Here is a 19,215-nt window from a genome sequence, read left to right as displayed (position 1 = left end):
ACAATTTTAAATGTATTAATTCTCGTGCATGTAGTTATGATTTTTTCCAGAAGAACAACAAAATCAACCCTATACAAGTATGGTATCATTTTAAATCGTATGGACCTACAGAAGAGAAAGTGTCATTTTTACCGAAAAATGGACTGAGTAGAAATTCACAATATTTTTTTTCTGTTTCGCCATAGGTTTTTGGGTAAAATGACTGATGTCATTACAAAACAGAATTGGTGGCGCAAAAATAATCCATTATATATGGATTTTTAGGTGCAAAATTTAAAGAATTATGATTTTTTTTAAAGGTAAGGAGGAAAAAACGAAAGTGCAAAAACAGAAAAACCTCAATTCCTTAAGGGGTTAAACATTATTGGGTACAACAACTTGTGTGCTTGTGTGTGGTGATGTTGCTGCATGACCGATGAACTCTTGAGATTCATGTCCTGACATTTTCCTTTAGACCTTGCTGAATTCATTGTTCCATCAATGATGGCAAGATGTCATGGCCCTGATGCAGCAAAAAAGGTCCAAACCATGATACTACCATAATCGTGTTTTACAGATGGTGTGATTTGTTTATGCTGGAATGCAATGTTTTCTTTCCTCCAAACAAATCTTCTCATTAAAACCAAACCGCTCTATTGTGGTCTCATCTATCCACAAAACATTGTTCCAATAGCCTTCTGACTTGTCCAAGTGATATTTAGCAAACTGCAGCTGGGCAGCAATGTTCTTTTTGAGATCAGTCAACTTCTGTCAATCCTGCATGCACACCATTGTTGTTCAGTGTCCTCCTGAAGGTGGACTCATGAACATTAACATTATCTAGTTTAGGTGTTCAGATGCTGAGAGGTTTGCATAGGTTTCTTTGTGACCTTGCAGGCTATTATACTCCTTGCTCTTGACATAATGATTGTTGGTCAGCAATGGTCTTGAATTTATTTAGAAATGGTTTTGAAACTTTTTCCGGAATGATGAGCATCAGCAACAGATGTGCCGCAGTGGATATTTTCCTCAATAAATAAATTACCAAGTCTAATATGTTTTACTTCTTTGTTTGATTTTGTACTCTACGTTTAGGACTTGTCAGGGACTGAAGTGTTCATAAACATTCTAGGACCACTCTATGTACTCATGAATTGTATTTTGTCTGGCACTGTGGTGTTTACTGATGGTGGTGCAGGGTTGTTGCTCCAGAGGACATAAGAGTTGTCTTTGATGGGGCACTATGCTACTTATGAGTGGGTAAGGCAGGCTTGCACTAAGGCTTATACTCATATGCAGGGTTCTGAAGTTGTTTCTTATGGTGGCACTATGGCTGCATTAATAGGAGCACGGTGGCTGTCACGGTTTTGAGGTTTTTGGGATAACCGAGGGAAGGAAAACAGTGAACATTTGAGTTTTTCTCCTAAGAACATTCATAACCACTTCTAATTCAAGTATTATAGATACAGTCTATAATAGAAAATATTTTGCTGCCTTTCAGGTTTTAAACAGTATGAATGCTTTTTATGTAACTTGAAATGTATTGAACCTTTTAAAGTTTTGTATAAAAAATTCTAATTCACAGACTGATGAAAAGGTTTTCATTTTCAGGCACCATTGGAAGTCGCACAAAACTACTTAGCAATACAGTATGATAGCATGCATAACTAAACCAACTTGGTGGTATTGCTTAACTTCAAAAAGTACCTGTCACCAAATAAACTTTTCTAAACTAACACAGGCTATGTTCCCTAACTACTCCTAACACTCCTCCCATCCTTAAAAAAAATAATTCTGAGCTTTAAGAAGCTCTGTATCTTACCTGCATTCTTGCTCACAGGAGAAAGTGGGAGTTTCCCAGCAGGCATGACATCACTGAAGCCTGCTGGGGGACCACTTCTGCCCTCACATGGTAGCAGTGCTGTGATGAATAGAAGACCTCAAGCTCTGTACAGCTTTCAGAGAGGCTCTGTGCATGCTTCAGTGAGGCTCTGTGCGTGCTTCAGGGAGGCTCTGTGCGTGCTTCAGGGAGGCTCTGTGCGTGCTTCAGGGAGGCTCTGTGCATGCTTCAGGGAGGCTCTGTGCATGCTTCAGGGAGGCTCTGTGCATGCTTCAGGGAGGCTCTGTGCATACTTCAGGGAGGCTCTGTGCATGCTTCAGAGAGGCTCTGTGCAGCTTTCAGTCTATGCAGCTTATAGTGAGGCTCTATGCAGCTGGTCATCAAGCTCAGTGCAAAGAAGCACTTCCTGAGTTTGGTCTCCTGCCAGGCCGGGAGGAGACCAAACTCACTGTATTAATTGTGGCAGGAAACAGAACAGAGGCACCTAGTGGCCATTTTTGCTATTACATTTTAAACATATTTATGTTGATAATTTTAAAAGCAAGTAAATGGGAAAGTTTTCCTTTAAATAATTCTTGAAGTTTGTTTAACTGCATTCTTATTTGTTCAGACACTGCATTGAATGAATTTTTTTTTATTAAAAGGCTATGGACACCTTTTAACAGTTTCGTTTTTTTTCCTTTCAAAATATTCACAAGGCAGAATTTTCTCTACTTCATCATGCAAACCATGGCACACAAGTAATTTGAAGCAGATTGACATATCAATTTTTTAAGCAGAAAATACTCCTAGTATTCTCAGACATTCTGCGGTGTGAACATAGCCTTAGGGCACATTCACACTACGACATTTCCCTGCGGAATTCTGCTCGGAAATTCTGGTGCAGCAGCCTTAGATTGTTTTTAATGGGATTCTGCTGTACTGTACACACACTGCTGAATTTCCGCAAGGGAAATTCAAATTGCAGACTTCGCAGATAGAAGGAACATTGTTCATTGCTCTGGCTTATCCGCTCGGATATGTATTGCAGTCATTGGCAACAGTGCATATTCAAGCATTTTCGGCCTGGAATTGTGACGTGCAGACATTCCATAGTGTGAATGCACCCTGGCAGTAAGGGGGAGGGAGGATGTACACGGCAGATCAGAGTGGGGATGACCAAGGAAGGCAGCTCACAGACGCTGTAGATAGCAAAGAAAGCATAAGCTATGTAATGAGAGAGGAATTCACACACACTTCAGCACATCAGTCAGAACAAGGAAGAAGAGATTCCACATAGGCTGTAAAAGGAGAATTCAATGCAATAGTAAAGCTGTATTGATACAGAAGAGCTAGTGCTGCCCGCAGCATCCTGTATACACACAACTTACAACCACAAGCTGACTGGAGAAGACATGCCAACATAAGAAAAGTCTGAATCTAGGAGCAGGTTGCAAACTGAATACCGGAAAGTTTGAAAATAAAAACTGCAGACTTAAACTTAAATGGATATGCCAACCCGAAGAAGTTAAGTTAGGGGATAAACTGATTTGTGGGAATTCAACTGCTAGGATCCCCACCGATCTAAAGAACACAGACAAAATTATACCCAGAATTAATAGTACATGGAAAACACTCCATTCATTCACTATGGGACCGCCAAACATTGAATTGACACATACCCTGGCTCTCTCTAGCTGTTGCTGAGCCTGCCTCTCCACCTCGCGGCGGGCAGCCTCCCGATCCTCCTCCAGTGACACGTCGGAGTCTAACGATGGACGACTTGTGTAGGAATCAGCTGAACCCTGCAATAAAAACAGAGATTATAAAAGTATTATTGCTTAGGTTTCCACTATTTAATTTTACATTGTCATATTCTGAGTTCAGACCATCAATGTATAAAATGTTACATACAAAAATACACGTGGACAGCGAAAGGTATTCGCAATACAGGAACAGGAAAAATGTGAAATGCCAAGGTCCTAATAAATACATTAAAGTAAACTTATTTGTACTATACTAAAAATATCAGAGTTGCACAGTGCTGTAATATGGTACCCATAGAAGTCTATGGGTCCCAACTCTGACCCTAGTGCAGTAAGTGAGATGAGACAGGTTACCTCTATGCAGTTACAAAGTAGAGGAAAGTCATGGATAAGAGAGAGTTCCATATTGGGAGAAAAAGAGAATACTGGGGTGGGGAGCAATGATACTGGGGGAAAGATTCACTGTATTCTAGAAATTCCAGTTTGAATGGCACTACCAGCTTCTAGGGCATTGCTTTTAAGAGGCACAAAATTTAGCCTGGACTCGTTCCCACTACAAACAAAAGATTCTTAAGCTCTGCTGTTCAATAATAGTCTCTGTTTCTGGTACTCTGCAAGTTTCAGCATCTTTAAAAATAAATTTTTATCCTTATTTATCCAAAATGAATAATTCAAGCATGTGCCAGATAAGCAAAGTTTTTATCTGCATATGATAAAACCAATAATGACCCCTTACAATAGATATGTATCAAGAGTTTTTTTTTTTTAAGAAACCTTTTTTTATTTAAAAGAAAGTATTTTTTTACATTTTAGACAAAAGCCACAATAAGCAACTATACGAGAAGTATGTGAATGTGGATGCACGAACAACCCCCTATCACCCACCTCCTGCAGGAACGAGGGGCTTATAGCTTGAGAGCAAAAAGTATGATGAAGTTGAAAGTGTTTTGGCTGGATTGACAATCATAGATGTTTATTACACAATCAATTTATTTGTATTGTTGTGGTTTCTTATAGGACACTATTAAGATGAGACTTTGCAAAACCTTTATCTATTTAAATGAGTTTACTTTTTATACAGTCAATTTTAGGATTCGCACAGGTTTTGATAAATCTCCCCCTGAGACTATGGTACATGTCAGAATTAAAAACATTCACCAATTAATATAAAAAAGGAGCTTTTCTGCATAAGACTTCTGTATCTATACCATTTTAGGTATACGCACATCTCTTATATTTATCTATTAGTAAGACAAATTGTCTAATTCGTCAATAGCAACCCAAAAAAAAAAACTTATTTTTACATATATTTTATATCTCAGATTGCTCTGGTAAAATGACAGCTGATACTTAACACCACATGACGTGTATTTTCGTTATGGGACCGTTGAATGAGTATGAAGATGGTTCTGGACTCCAATCCGTTCCTTACATAGCAGCACCAGGCTGTTTTCAGCGTGGAGCATTCTACGCTGTCCGCTATTAAAAGGGTACTCCACTGGCCAGCGTTTGGAACATTTAGTTCCGAAAGATGTGTGCACACTTCGGGGGGTCGGCCATGCCCCCTTATGACGTCACACCACGCCCCCTCAATGCAAGTCTATGGGAGGGTGCGTGATGGCCATCATGCCCCCTCCCATAGGCTTGCATTGATAGGGTGTGGTTTGACGACACGAAGGGGGCGTGGCCGACCCCTGCAGTGCGCACACATTTTTTGGAGATAAATGTTCCAAATGCTGGCCAGTGGAGTACTCCTTTAACCAGTTAGATGACAGTGGAATCCAATTGGCCTTTATAAGTGAACAAAAATAAAAGCACCACAGATATTTGGTCTCACTCCATGCAGAATTGTCTGATGTATTAAAATGGAACATTATTGATTCTGCACAGTGAATGGTATAAACAAAGCAAAAAAAAAAAAAAATGTAAAAATGAATACCAAATTCCGAAACTGAGTTTTTGTTCACATTCAGTTGTTCAGAAAAAGTTAAATACAAAACGGTCAAAAAGTCAAATCGGTGTCAAATTGCAGATACAAAATAAAACTATAGATCACGGTGCAAAATAAGTAAACCCCAAAACACTTTCATAGGAAGAAGAAAAAAAAATGTTCTATGGATCAGAACAGGGCAATTTTACCTCTTAAGGACGCAGGGAGTATCTGTATGCCCGCGATATAACGTGGGGTCACGCGGTGATGTTCTGTATTAACCCCTTAGACGCGGCGATCAAAGCTTATCACTGCGTCTAAAATGGCATCCGATTGGCGATTAATTGCTCCAAACCTGAGATCCAGGCTTGAGCAATCAACCGCCGATAACACTGATCAATGCAATGCTATGGCATAGCATTGAACAGTGTCTGCAATCAATGTACTGCATGTTTTAGTTCCCTATGGGGGCTATAACATTGCAAAAAAAAAAAGTGTCAAAAAATTGTTAATAAATGTGATTCAACCCCTTCCCGAATAAAAGTTTGAACAACAAGAAAAAACGTAGTTTCAAATGGCAGGAAATCCTCAACCCCAAATGCAATTGTGCATTTATGCTGGGGGAGCAGATCCTGCGCTTGTGGTATGTTGCCAGGGTCGATCCCCAGCATAAAATGCATACAATGGAGGATGCCTGCAGCAAACTACAAGTGCCACAATGGCATCCTACACCCGATGAAAAGTGTGGATGTGTAACATATAGAATACATAAATTTAGGTGCACTACTGTGGTAGATGTAGACAGAGACATATGACTAACCCTCAAAATGATGTTAAAATTGAAACATTAGCCAGTATATCCTTATATGAAGGACATACCTGAGCCCGCACACCAACGCCAAGGTTTCTAAAGTGTCACGGGACCTAACACTAACCTACCTGTGCTGTATGGGCAATACCAGGGGCCAGTGGGCAACTACAGCGGCATTAGGTCCAACTCACAGCCTGCTCCCAGTTCACTCCAGTGTGACTGAGCACACATACAGTGGGAGGAGGGAGGAAGGCTATGAGCCCAACACATCCACACCTTTCATCTGGTGTAGGATGCCATTGTGGCACTTGTAGTCTTCTGCAGGCATCCTCCATTGTATGCATTTTATGCCCTTTTTCTTGTTGTTCATTTTGGGGCACCTGTGAGTCCGGCAAGATATCAGCCAACTTTGGTGGGGCTTATAGCCTTCCTCCCTCCTCCCATTGTATGTGTGCTTAGCCACACTGGAGTGAACTTGGAGCAGGCTGTGAGTCGGAGCTAATGCTGCTGTAATTGCCCACTGGCCCCTGGTATTGCCCATACGGCACAGGTGGGTTTATTGTTAGGTCTCGAGAAACCTTGGCGTTGGTGTGCAGGCTCAGGTATGTCCTTTATATAAGGATATACTGGCTAATGTTTAACCCCTTAATGACCAAGCCCATTTTCACCTTAAAGGGTAGCTCCTACCATCAATTTTTTTTCCATTTTTCTGTCCCTGCCTATTACCCATCTATCCCTAACCCCCTCCCTGCCTTTAATTTTTTTTTTTACATATTAAAAATGTTTTTGTCTTCCTGGTAGTGTGCTCACTACCAGGCAGACTTCCCCAGCAGGCAACAGGTCACTGATGCCTGCTGGGGCCGACACTTCCGCCCTTAGTTCACCTATACAAGGTGCCTCCAGCTGTTTCCCCACTGCAACTCCCAGCTTGCCCTGACATCTATTGGATGTCAGGGCATGCTGGGAGTTGTACTGGGGAAACAACTGGAGGCACCCTGTATAGGTGAACACCGGATCTGTGATTGCCGCACATACCGCTCCCCGCCGCGCAGCCCGCAACCCCCCCGGTCCCGTCGCGGCACTCAACTCACTCCCCCTCCCCCTTAGTTCATCCATTCAGAGTACCCCCTCCCCGCCACGCAGCCCGCAACCCCCCCTGGCCCCGTCGCTCCGCTCAACCCACTCCTCCTCCCCACCCCCCTTAGTTCACCTATTCAGTGTCCCTCCAGCTGTTTCCCCACTACAACTCCCAGCTTGCCCTGACATCTATTGGCTGTCAGGGCATGCTGGGAGTTGTAGTGGGGAAACTGGAGGCATACTGTATAGGCGAAAACGGGTTTAAAATCTCTTTTTTTAATTAAAGTATATTAGAGATATGTTGTAGTACTTAAGTACTACAACATATCAATTTTTAGATTTCATGACAGTGCCCATTTAAGGACCAGGCCAATTTTATTTTTGCGTTTTCGTTTTTTCCTTCTCGCCTTCTAAAATCCACAAAACTTTTATATTTCCATCTAAAGACCCATATAAGGGCTTGTTTTTTGCGGGACCAATTGTACTTTGTAATGAAACCTCTCATTTTACCATAAAATGTACGGCGAACCCCCAAACATTTTTTAGGGAGGAAATTTAAATTAAAACCAAAATTTTGTACATTTTAGAGGGTTTTGCTTTCACACTGTATACTTTACGGTAAAAATGAAATGTGTTCTTTATTCTGTGGGTCAATACGATTAAAATGATAGACATGGCTAGATACTTTTATATTTTTGTACCGCTTAAAAAAAATCTAAAACTTTTTGTACAAAATCAGTAATCAAAAATTGCCCTATTTTGACCACCTATAACTTTTTCATTTTTCCGTATATAGGGTGGTATGAGGGCTCATTTTTTGCACCGTCATCTGTACTTTTTTTTTAGAGACCCCATTAGCATATATAAAACTTTGAGATCATTTTTTATAAATTTTTTTTTACTAAAATGTGACAAAAAAGCTGCATTTTTGGACTTTTTAAATTTTTTTACGTTTACGCCATTCACCGTACGGGATCATTAACATTATATTTTGATAGTTCGGACATTTACGCACGTGGCGATACCAAATATGTTTATTAAAAAAAAATGTTTATGCTTTTTGGGGGCAAAATGGGAAAAACGGACAATTTTCATTTTTATTGGGGGAGGGGATTTTTCACTTTTTTTATACTTTTTATTTTTACATTTTTCAACTTTTTATTTTATTTTTATTTATTTTTTTACACTTTTTATGTCCCCATAGGGGACTATCTATAGCAATCCTTTGATTGCTAATACTGTGCAGTGCTATGCATAGGACACAGCACTGCTCAGTATTATCAGTGATCTTCTGCTTCTGGTCTGCTCGATCGCAGACCAGAGCAGAAGACCCCAGGAGATGGCCGGAGGCAGGTGAGGGGACCTCCGGCTGTCATGCTGGATGATCGGATCCCCGCGGCAGCGCTGCGGGCGATCCGATCATCCAATCAAAGTGCCGCAATGCCGCAGATGCCGTGATCTGTATTGATCACTGCATCGGAGGGGTTAATGGCGGACATCCGCGCGATCGTGGATGTCGGCCATTACGGGAGGGTCCCCTGCTGCTGCTAGCAGCCGGAACCTGCCGTGTATGATGCAAGCACCCTTCCAATGCTCGCGGTCATACACAGGACGTAAATGTACGTCCTGGTGTGGGAAGTCCTGCCAAACCAGGACGTACATTTACGTACATGGTCGTTAAGGGGTTAAATTGTAACATCAGTTTGAGGGTTAGTCATATGTCACTGTCTACATCTACCACAGTAGTGCACCTAAATGTATTATCCTAATAAAAGTTTGAATCACCCCCCTTTTCCTATTTAAAAAAAAAAAAAAACTATGTAAATAAAATAAAAACATGTGGTATCGTCATGTGTGTAAATGTCCGAATTATAAAAATGTATCGTTAATTAAACCGCACGGTCAATGGCGTACAAGTAAACAAATTCCAAAGTCCAAAATAGAGTATTTTTGGTCACTTTTTATACCATAAAAAAAATTAATAAAAAGCAATCAAAAAGTCAGATCAAAACAAAAATTGTACCGATAAAAACTTCAGATCACGGCACAAAAAAAATGAGCCCTCACCCATATGCGGAAGGTTTTAATTTTTCTGCATGTAGTTACGATTTTTCCAGAAGTAAGACAAAAATCAAACCTTTAGAAGTAGCGTATCATTTTAATAATGGACCTTCAGAATAAAGATAAGGTGTCATTTTTTTTTACCGAAAAATGCACTGCATAGAAACGGAAGCCCCCAAAACGTACAAAAATTTTGTATTTTTTTTAAAATCTTGTCGCACAATAATTTTTTTGGTTTTGCCGTCAATTTTTGGGCAAAATGACCGATGCCATTACAAAGTAGAATAGGTGGCACAAAAAAAAAAAAAAAAAGCCATCATATGAGTCTGTAGGTGCAAAATTGAAAGAGTTATGATTTTTAACCCCTTAAGGACAGACCCATTTTTTACCTTTTTTAAACTTTTTTATATATATGTCAACTGGCTCCAGAAAGTTAAACAGATTTGTAAATTACTTCTATTAAAAAATCTTAATCCTTTCGGTACTTATCAGCTTCTGAAGATAAGGTTGTTCTTTTCTGTCTAAGTGTTCTCTAATGACACGCGTCTCGGGAAACGCCCAGTTTAGAAGAGGTTTGCCATGGGGATTTGCTTCTAAACTGGGCGTTTCCCGAGACACGTGTCATCAGAGAGCACTTAAACAGAAAAGAACAACCTTCACTTCAGAAGCTCATAAGTACTGAAAAGATTAAGATTTTGTAATATAGATTTGTAAATTACTTCTACTAGTATAGAAGAAATGATACGCTGCACTCACCAGATTTCAAACAAAAGTGTCTTCTTTATTCATATAAGATAAAACACGCCAGCAGATACAGCGGGAGAGCGGGCACACAGGGGGAGTGGCGACGGACCGTTGCGTGCTTGTAGCACTTCCTCAGGCCATACGTCATTCCGTCAGTAGGTGTGTTCTTATACCTGTCGGCGCAGGTATCACCATAGTGACCATAACAACAAACATGTTAAAATCACATATAAAGTGCAAAATACATTAAAACCAACATCCTAATGACGCTGCGAATCTCGTCTACTCTATACAACCACTAGGTGGCTAAAAATGCCCCCATTTCACATTTATCATTTAGACCTAACTGGCCTACTGCGTCTGTCCGGAGGATCCATTTGGATTCCCTTCTCAGGAGTTCCTGATATTATCTCTACCTTTCTCCGCATATTCCACTTTTTCTATTGCACTAAACTTAAAGGGGACGGGCTCTCCTGCATGGCATTCATTAATATGGGCTATAAACCTGGTAGCTCCTACTCCTGTACTCAGTGACCTAACATGCTCACGGATCCTGTGAAACAGTGGCCTAATGGTTTTGCCAATGTAAAACCTGCCACATGTGCAAATTAGGGTGTACACGATGTAACTAGTTCTGCAAGTAAAAAACTGTTTTATCTGTACGTCGTGTCCCCCCAACATAACACACCTGGCTTTTGCATTATATTTACAGTAGGAGCATGTTGAACAGGCAAAATTCCCCACTGGGCAACTATCCGTCAGCCAATTAGTTTTTTGTTTTTCTCTCTTTTATATTTTTTTATGTGATCATACTCTGTTCTATTCTTTTTAAATGTAATAATTGGTGGGTTTTCGACAATGTTTTTCAGATCTGCATCTTGTTACAGCATATACCAATGCGTGTTAATCGCTTTTTTAATTAACAAATTCATAGGAGTATTTCTGAAGGAGAAAAACGACCTCTCACTCTTCTGTTTCTTTTTAATTTTAAGGAGCTCTTCTCTAGGAATTTTGTCAATCCTCTCTTTTGCTACTTTAAGTATTTTTGGGGGATACCCTCTTCTAAGTAGACGACCCTCTAATTCTTCTGCCTGTTTCTCAAATAATGTGGGATCATTATTGATTCTCTTCAGGCGTGTTAGTTGGCTGAAAGGAATTGCATTTTTCATGTGCGCTGGGTGTGAGGACCCATAATGGAGGATGGAGTTCTTGGATGTAGATTTCCTATAACCTGTAGTTACTATATTATTATCTACAATTTCAATTGTGACGTTCAAGAACTCCAAACTGTCCCCTCCAAACACACTGGTAAACATCATTTTAACCTGATTGACCTCGTTTAGATACCGTACGAAACCTTCAAACTCCTTAATGTGACTTACAAAGGGGTTTGTACTTGTAAAAATGTATCTCCTCTCAAAGATGGCCAGGAACAGGTTAGCGAACGAGCACGACACCGGAGTGCCCATGGCCGTGCCCGTTCGCTGCCTGTACCACTGGCCATCGTACTGAAACGCATTGTTATGTAGAATTAGCTCAAGCGATTCGGTCACAAATTCTATAAAAGCTGGGGACTTTTCTGTGCATTGCAAAAATTCCCGAACTTCCCATATACCCGCATCCTGGGGGAACGGGCACGGCCATGGGCACTCCAGTGTCGTGCTCGTTCGCTAACCTGTTCCTGGCCATCTTTGAGAGGAGATACATCTTTACAAGTACAAACCCCTTTGTAAGTCACATTAAGAACCTCCTCCGGTTCGTAGACGACATACTGGTCATCTGGGACGGAACGGAGGAGGAGTTTGAAAGTTTCGTACGGGATCTAAACGAGGTCAATCAGGTTAACACGATGTTTACCAGTGTGTTTGGAGGGGACAGTTTGGAGTTCTTGGACGTCACAATTGAAATTGTAGATAATAATATAGTAACTACAGGTTATAGGAAATCTACATCCAAGAACTCCATCCTCCATTATGGGTCCTCACACCCAGCACACATGAAAAATGCAATTCCTTTCAGCCAACTAACACGCCTGAAGAGAATCAATAATGATCCCACATTATTTGAGAAACAGGCAGAAGAATTAGAGGGTCGTCTACTTAGAAGAGGGTATCCCCCAAAAATACTTAAAGTAGCAAAAGAGAGGATTGACAAAACTCCTAGAGAAGAGCTCCTTAAAATTAGAAAGAGACAGAAGAGTGAGATGTTGTTTTTCTCCTTCAGAAATACTCCTATGAATTTGTTAATTAAAAAAGCGATTAACACGCATTGGTATATGCTCCAACAAGACACAGATCTGAAAAACATTGTCGAAAACCCACCAATTATTACATTTAAAAAGAATAGAACAGTGCATGATCACATAACTATAAAAGAGAAAAAACAAAAAAACTAATTGGCTGACGGATAGTTGCCCAGTGGGGAATTTTGCCTTTTCAACATGCTCCTACTGTAAATATAATGCAAAAGCCAGGTGTGTTATGTTGGGGGGACACGACGTACAGATAAAAACAGTTTTTTACTTGCAGAACTAGTTACGTCGTGTATACCCTAATTTGCACATGTGGCAGGTTTTACATTGGCAAAACCATTAGGCCACTGTTTCACAGGATCCGTGAGCATGTTAGGTCACTGAGTACAGGAGTAGGAGCTACCAGGTTTATAGCCCATATTAATGAATGCCATGCAGGAGAGCCCGTCCCCTTTAAGTTTAGTGCAATAGAAAAAATGGAATATGCGGGGAAAGGTAGAGATAAGAATCAGGAACTCCTGAGAAGGGAATCCAAATGGATCCTCCGGACAGATGCAGTAGGCCAGTTAGGTCTAAATGATAAATGTGAAATGGGGGCATTTTTAGCCACCTAGTGGTTGTATAGAGTAGGTGAGACTCACAGCGTCATTAGGATGAAGGTTTTAATGTATTTTGCACTTTATATGTGATTTTAACATGTTTGTTGTTATGGTCACTATGGTGATACCTGCGCCGGCAGGTATAAGAACAAACCTACTGACGGAATGACGTATGGCCTGAGGAAGTGCTACGAGCACGCAACAGTCCGTCGCCACTCCCCCCGCTTGCCTGTGTGCCCGCTCTCCCGCTGTACCTGCTGGCGTGTTTTATCTTATATGAATAAAGAAGACACTTTCGTTGGAAATCTGGTGAGTGCAGCGTATCATTTCTTCTATACTAGTATGGACTGTTTCTTCTTTGTCTGTACGCTTGTACCACGGACACCAACAGCCGCAGGAACACACCTGAGCAGCCCCCTCCGATAGCACATATGTGCTTTTAAATTTAAATAGGTTTAAATAGGTTACTGGTGCCGGTATTGAATTCTCCTATGTAAGAAGTGTTCATTTACAAATATGTTAAACTTTCTGGAGCCAGTTGATATATAAAAAAGTTTTTTCCTGGATAACCCCTTTAATGACCAGGCTCTTTTTTGTTTAAATTTGACATGTATATCTTTAAATGGTAATAACTTTAGAATGCTTTTTCTGAGCGGAGAGATTCTGAGACAGTTTTTTTTTCGAGACATATTGTACTTAATATAAGAGTTGCATTTTTGTTGACACATACAGCATATTTTGTGAAAAACTCCCAAATATTGTGAAAAACTGGAACATGTTCTAATTTTTTTATGGTGTACACTGTGCAGTAAAAGTGATGTTATATTTATTCTGTGGGTCAATACGATTATGGCGATACCAATTTTATATAGCTTTCTATGTTCTTTTTCCTTTTATGAGCAAATTTCTTTTTCTGCCATTTTCCAACAGCCGTAACGTTTACATTTTTCGTCCGACGCCACTGAATAAGGGCTTATTTCTTGTGGGATGAGCTGTACTTTTTATTGGTATCATTTTTGCAATACGTGCTACCTTTAGATTTTTTATTTGTACCAAAATTGGCGAATTTTGCGCTTTTTTTTTTATACGGCATTCACCGTACGGGATAATTTACATTATCGTTTTATAGTACACGTCATTACGAATGTGGCAATACCTATTATGTATGAGATTATTATTATTATTTTTTTTTTTTGATGATAATACAGGGCTTTTTTACACTTCTTAATTAAATAGACATCTTATCCCCTATTCAAAGGATAAGGGATGAGATTTGAGATCGCCGTGGTTCCGCTGCTGGGGAGCCCCGGGATCGCCGCTGCGGCACTGCGCTATCATTACTGCACAGAGCGAGTTCCCTCTTCACGTAATGACGGGCAATACAGGGGCCGGAGCATAGTTACGTCACGGCTCCGCCCCACATGATGTCACGGCCCGCCCCCTTAATACAAGTCTATGGGAGGGGGTGTGGCGGTCATCACGCCCCCTGCCATAGACTTGCATTAAGGGGACGGGCTGTGATGTCACGAGGGGCGGAGCCTTGACATCATGCTGCTCCGTCCCCTGTATCGCCCGTCATTACGCACAGAGCGAACTCGCTCTGTGCAGCAATGATAGCGCAGTGCCGCAGCGGAGATCCCGGGACTCCCCTTCAGCGATCTGACATCTTATCCCCTATCCGTCTAGGGGCGGAGTATCCCTTTAAGGACGAACCCATTTTTATTTCATTTATATTATTTTTTACAGGTTATACTATGCTGCAATACATTTGTACTGCAGCACAGTATGACCTGATGAGCTGCACATTGTACATCCTGTGTGATCCAGCCTGTGGCTGGATCTCACAGGCTTCTGTAGCAGGCAGACAGGAGGTCATGATCTGACTTCCTGCTGCCATAGCAGCCAACGACGACCCGCGATCTTATGACGGCGCCGCCGTTGGTGAACAGGGGAAGCGCGCTCCCCCTGTCAACACCACAGATGCATGATCAGGATTAATCACGGCATCTATGGGGTTAATGCTGCAGAGACAGGCACGATCTCGGCTCCGGCAGCTGCCGGCAATCTCCTGCTCTGCCTGCAGAAGTGCCAGAGATCTCTAGGACGTATGCATACGTCCCAGCGCGCAAACGTATGCATACACATTTCAGTATCTGAAATAAAAATACAAATCTTGGTGACATATTAAATTAAAACAATAAATTGTCAATGTACTTTCAGAGAAGGAACCTTTTTGCAGAAAGTCCTTGCTCTAAGGCTGCATTCACACCACGTTTTTGCAATACCGTTCCCGTATCAGCTTTTTTTAATGAAAACCTGATTCCTCAAAACCGGACTAAACTGTATGAGAACATGTGTACAAATTTTAACCCGTATAAGGTTTGTAAAATGATGTCTGTTTCATTCCATTTGGTGTGCACTGCACATGTGCAAACTCAAAAACCGTATTGTGCAAACAGGATGGAACCGGATACACATACAGTTCTCTACGATTCTCATGGACTCCCATGTTAAAAGAAACCATATATACGGTTTCAATATGGTTTTTCAACTGGACGAAAAACTGGGTTAGGCTATGGTTTTGGGTACGGGAAAGAAAAAACGGACAAAACCGTACAAGATGCCAAAAGTACACAACCAGACGCATCTTTTGGCATACGGTTTTCAAATTGAAGATGTATACTGTACCCAGCCTTACTAAAAGTGACCTGACCTTCCCCAATAACCAAGAAAACCTGCTCCTCGCATTGCTATAACAAGTAGCATACCCAGAAAACAATGCTACAATAACCAATAATTCTAATACCCCATATAAATGCCTTTGTTGTCACCTGTACACATATTGCACATTTGTGCTATCATCCATTGTGTGTTCTTAATTTGCCCATAGCCGCCATGCTCCCCTCCTCCACCTCCAGCGTTCCTCCTGAGGTAATAGGCTCTCTAGAGGATTACAGGTCTGTCTCAGCAGTACAGTACGGCTGCAAATAACAGGCAAACACTTTTGCAGCCATTAGCTTTGAGTGATAAATGAGCTGATGTCAGAACCTACACATAAAGCAGTATAAGCATGTCATCTAGAGATAGGATTACACCGTCTGACAAGACCTCGCTCTCTGATTTGTTAACGTTACCATGCAGGCTTTGGGACGCCTGGCCAGCTACCGCTATTATGTACTAGACACAAAATTAAGTCTGTATAGGCCTACAGGTGTATTGACCGATATCGATTTTTTAGGGCCAATACCGATAATCTGTGACCTCTCAGGCCGATAGCTTATACCGATATTCCGGTATAAATTATCGGCTATTTCCGCCACATATTAAAGTCCATAGACTTCGATGAGATCTCGAAGTGCGGAATCCCATAGAAGTCTATGGGCTTTAATTTGAGGCGGAATTCCACAAGCGGAAATTCTGCTGTGTAAGACATGCCACACGTGTGCTGCAAAACTCACTGGCAACAGATGTTAGCAATATAAGATAGCAATATAACTGGAGCGGGCCTAATGTCAGAGAAGAGAAGTTCGTGACGAATTGAATTTACTGTAAGTTCGCTCATCTCTAGTAAATAGGATAAATGTAGTTGTTGTATTGAATGGTGTGTGTAACAGTAGAGTATTGTGTAGGTGTGAATGGAAAAAATGTAGATTAGTGATAATATATTGTAACAAAATGGATCAAGGGGATATATATATATTTTAGTGTGTTACAATAACTCATGTGCTGACCATGTCCAAAGTATAACAATAATATATTAGGTACAATTAATAAACATAACACTATAATACAGGTGCTGGATCCTAGCACTAACTTACAGCGCTTTAAGTAATGGGCATAAAAGTTTAACAAATGGTGGACAAATAATTGCTCATAAAAGTAATTATAAATTAAAAAATTAAAAATTAATGAACAATGTTCAGACAGTCTCAAAGGGTGTGAGGAACAGATAGGTAATGCAAGTTGGGTGGTGGGAGCGCCTGCAGTGCACTTGCAGGCGCTGGAGTACCCCAGGTATTTGCCCACTCTTATTTAGCCAAAGTAAAAGTTCCTCATTGGTAGTAAAAAAAGAGATGAATTGGGTGCCGGACAGGTAATGCAAAGTCTTGGATGCAGTAAATGTTGGACGGCTCGGCGGCCGTCTGAAAACACAGAACGGCGGCTATGCAGCAAAGTTCCAACTGTATAAAACGGCACGGCGGCCATGAATGAATGAATGAATGAATGAAGTCCCGCCGGTACAAAGTACCTCTTACCCTGTGCTGGAGGATATGGCAGTCCTCTCCTTCTTCTGCGGTGAGTTCCCAAATAGTTTCGGAAGGAGAGGACTGCCATATCCTCCAGCACAGGGTAAGAGGTACTTTATACCGGCGAGACTTCATTCATTCAATCACGGCCGCCGTGTCGTTTTATACAGTTGGATCTTTGCTGCATAGCCGCCGTGCTGTGTTTTCAGACGGCCGCCGAGCCGTCCAACATTTACTGCATCCAAGACTTTGCATTACCTGTCCGGCACCCAATTCATCTCTTTTTTTACTACCAATGAGGAACTTTTACTTTGGCTAAATAAGAGTGGGCAAATAACTGGGGTATTCCAGCGCCTGCAAGTGCACTGCAGGCGCTCCCACCACCCAACTTGCATTACCTATCTGTTCCTCACACCCTTTGAGACTGTCTGAACATTGTACATTAATTTTTAAATTTATAATTACTTTTATGACAAATCATTTGTCCACCATTTGTTAAACTTTTATGCCCATTACTTAAAGCGCTGTAAGTTAGTGCTAGGATCCAGCACCTGTATTATAGTGTTATGTTTATTAATTGTACCTAATAAATTATTGTTATACTTTGGACATGGTCAGCACATGAGTTATTGTAACACACTAAAATATATATATATCCCCTTGATCCATTTTGTTACAATATATTATCACTAATCTACATTTTTTCCATTCACACCTACACAATACTCTACTGTTACACACACCATTCAATACAACAACTACATTTATCCTATTTACGATCTAATATCACACCCACCTTATTTTTTTTATCTATTATTATATATCACTCTCCATTTAGTCCTTGAGAACCAGCCGAAACTTTATGCTTTTTATCATTTTCCCTAGTGGTTTGAGGATACCATTTTTTAGGCTAATTTCTCGGACAAACACACTATTAGATAGATTGAGTACCCCCCACCCATTGTTATCTGGTATTCAATATGTTGCATACTTTATGTAATTAACGTATACGTGAAAATATGATAATCTTTATTCGTGCCTTCTGAAACCCCTATTGCGCATGTGTAGAAGATATGACTTATAGGTTCAATGTAAGTACACGCAAAAAAAAGTATATAATACAATTCAATGTGATATTTCACGTATACGTCACAATTACATTACTCAAAAATGACAAAAATCGTGGCAGAGTCCGATTTTCTGTACCACATAAATGTATACATTTATTCAAAGGCCATAAAAAGACAAACGTAGTCAATACGTCTGTAATATTAATGAATTGATACATTTAACGGTCCAATTCTTTATTTTGATTTTTTATTAACCAATTTTCAATAAACAATAAACAGAAGCATTAAACAAAATACTATAAGGAGACAATATGTAGAAAAACAGTCAGAAATAATGTCAGCACATAGGCTGGCATTTATATTTGTAGGTGTAAGGCTAGGTTCGCACTACGGAATCCCCGGGCAGAAAATTTCCGCCCGGAGATTCCGAGTGCGGCCAGCGCCGACTGAATCAGTTGGCACTAGGACCGTGCGGACACTGCAGTCTCCAATAGACTGCAATGTGTTCCGCAAGTATTTCCACCTGAAAAATGAGCAACGCTATTCTTCAGGCGGAAAATTCCAAGCGGATTTTCTGTTCACAAATTCTGAAGTGTGAATTTGTGAACGGAAACCCATTCACTACACTACACATTTTACCAAGCGTAATTTCGGACTGCAATTTCAAAGCGGAATTGCAGGCTGAAATTCCGTAGTGTGAACCTAGCCTTAGTGAAGCATTTTTCTACACTTTTTTTTGTGTGCTGTAATGTACAGGAGCACCAAATTTATTAAATGGTCACAGAGCATTTGATAAATTTTGTGCAGGTCACATTTTCTGAAATTTCTCTCTTTACATACACCAAAAAGCTAAGCTAAGTC

The 19,215-nt window shown here is 40.6% G+C and overlaps 1 protein-coding gene across 3 annotated transcripts in view; it reads right to left on the bottom strand.

Annotated features, from left to right (window-relative positions):
• CACNB3 (calcium voltage-gated channel auxiliary subunit beta 3) overlaps positions 1–19,215 on the bottom strand; it is a 223,442-nt gene that overhangs the window by 61,420 nt on the left and 142,807 nt on the right. For all 3 annotated transcript variants that reach the window (XM_056562249.1, XM_056562248.1, XM_056562247.1), the window contains exon 2: positions 3,481–3,603. In XM_056562249.1, the coding sequence (XP_056418224.1) occupies positions 3,481–3,603 (123 nt within the window). The remainder of the gene's footprint in view (positions 1–3,480; positions 3,604–19,215) is intronic.

The sequence above is a fragment of the Hyla sarda genome, chromosome 2 (assembly GCF_029499605.1).
Source record: "Hyla sarda isolate aHylSar1 chromosome 2, aHylSar1.hap1, whole genome shotgun sequence".
In the NCBI taxonomy this organism is placed as follows: domain Eukaryota; kingdom Metazoa; phylum Chordata; class Amphibia; order Anura; family Hylidae; genus Hyla; species Hyla sarda.
Note: the sequence above shows the minus strand (reverse complement) of the source record. Positions and strands in the feature narration are given on the sequence as shown.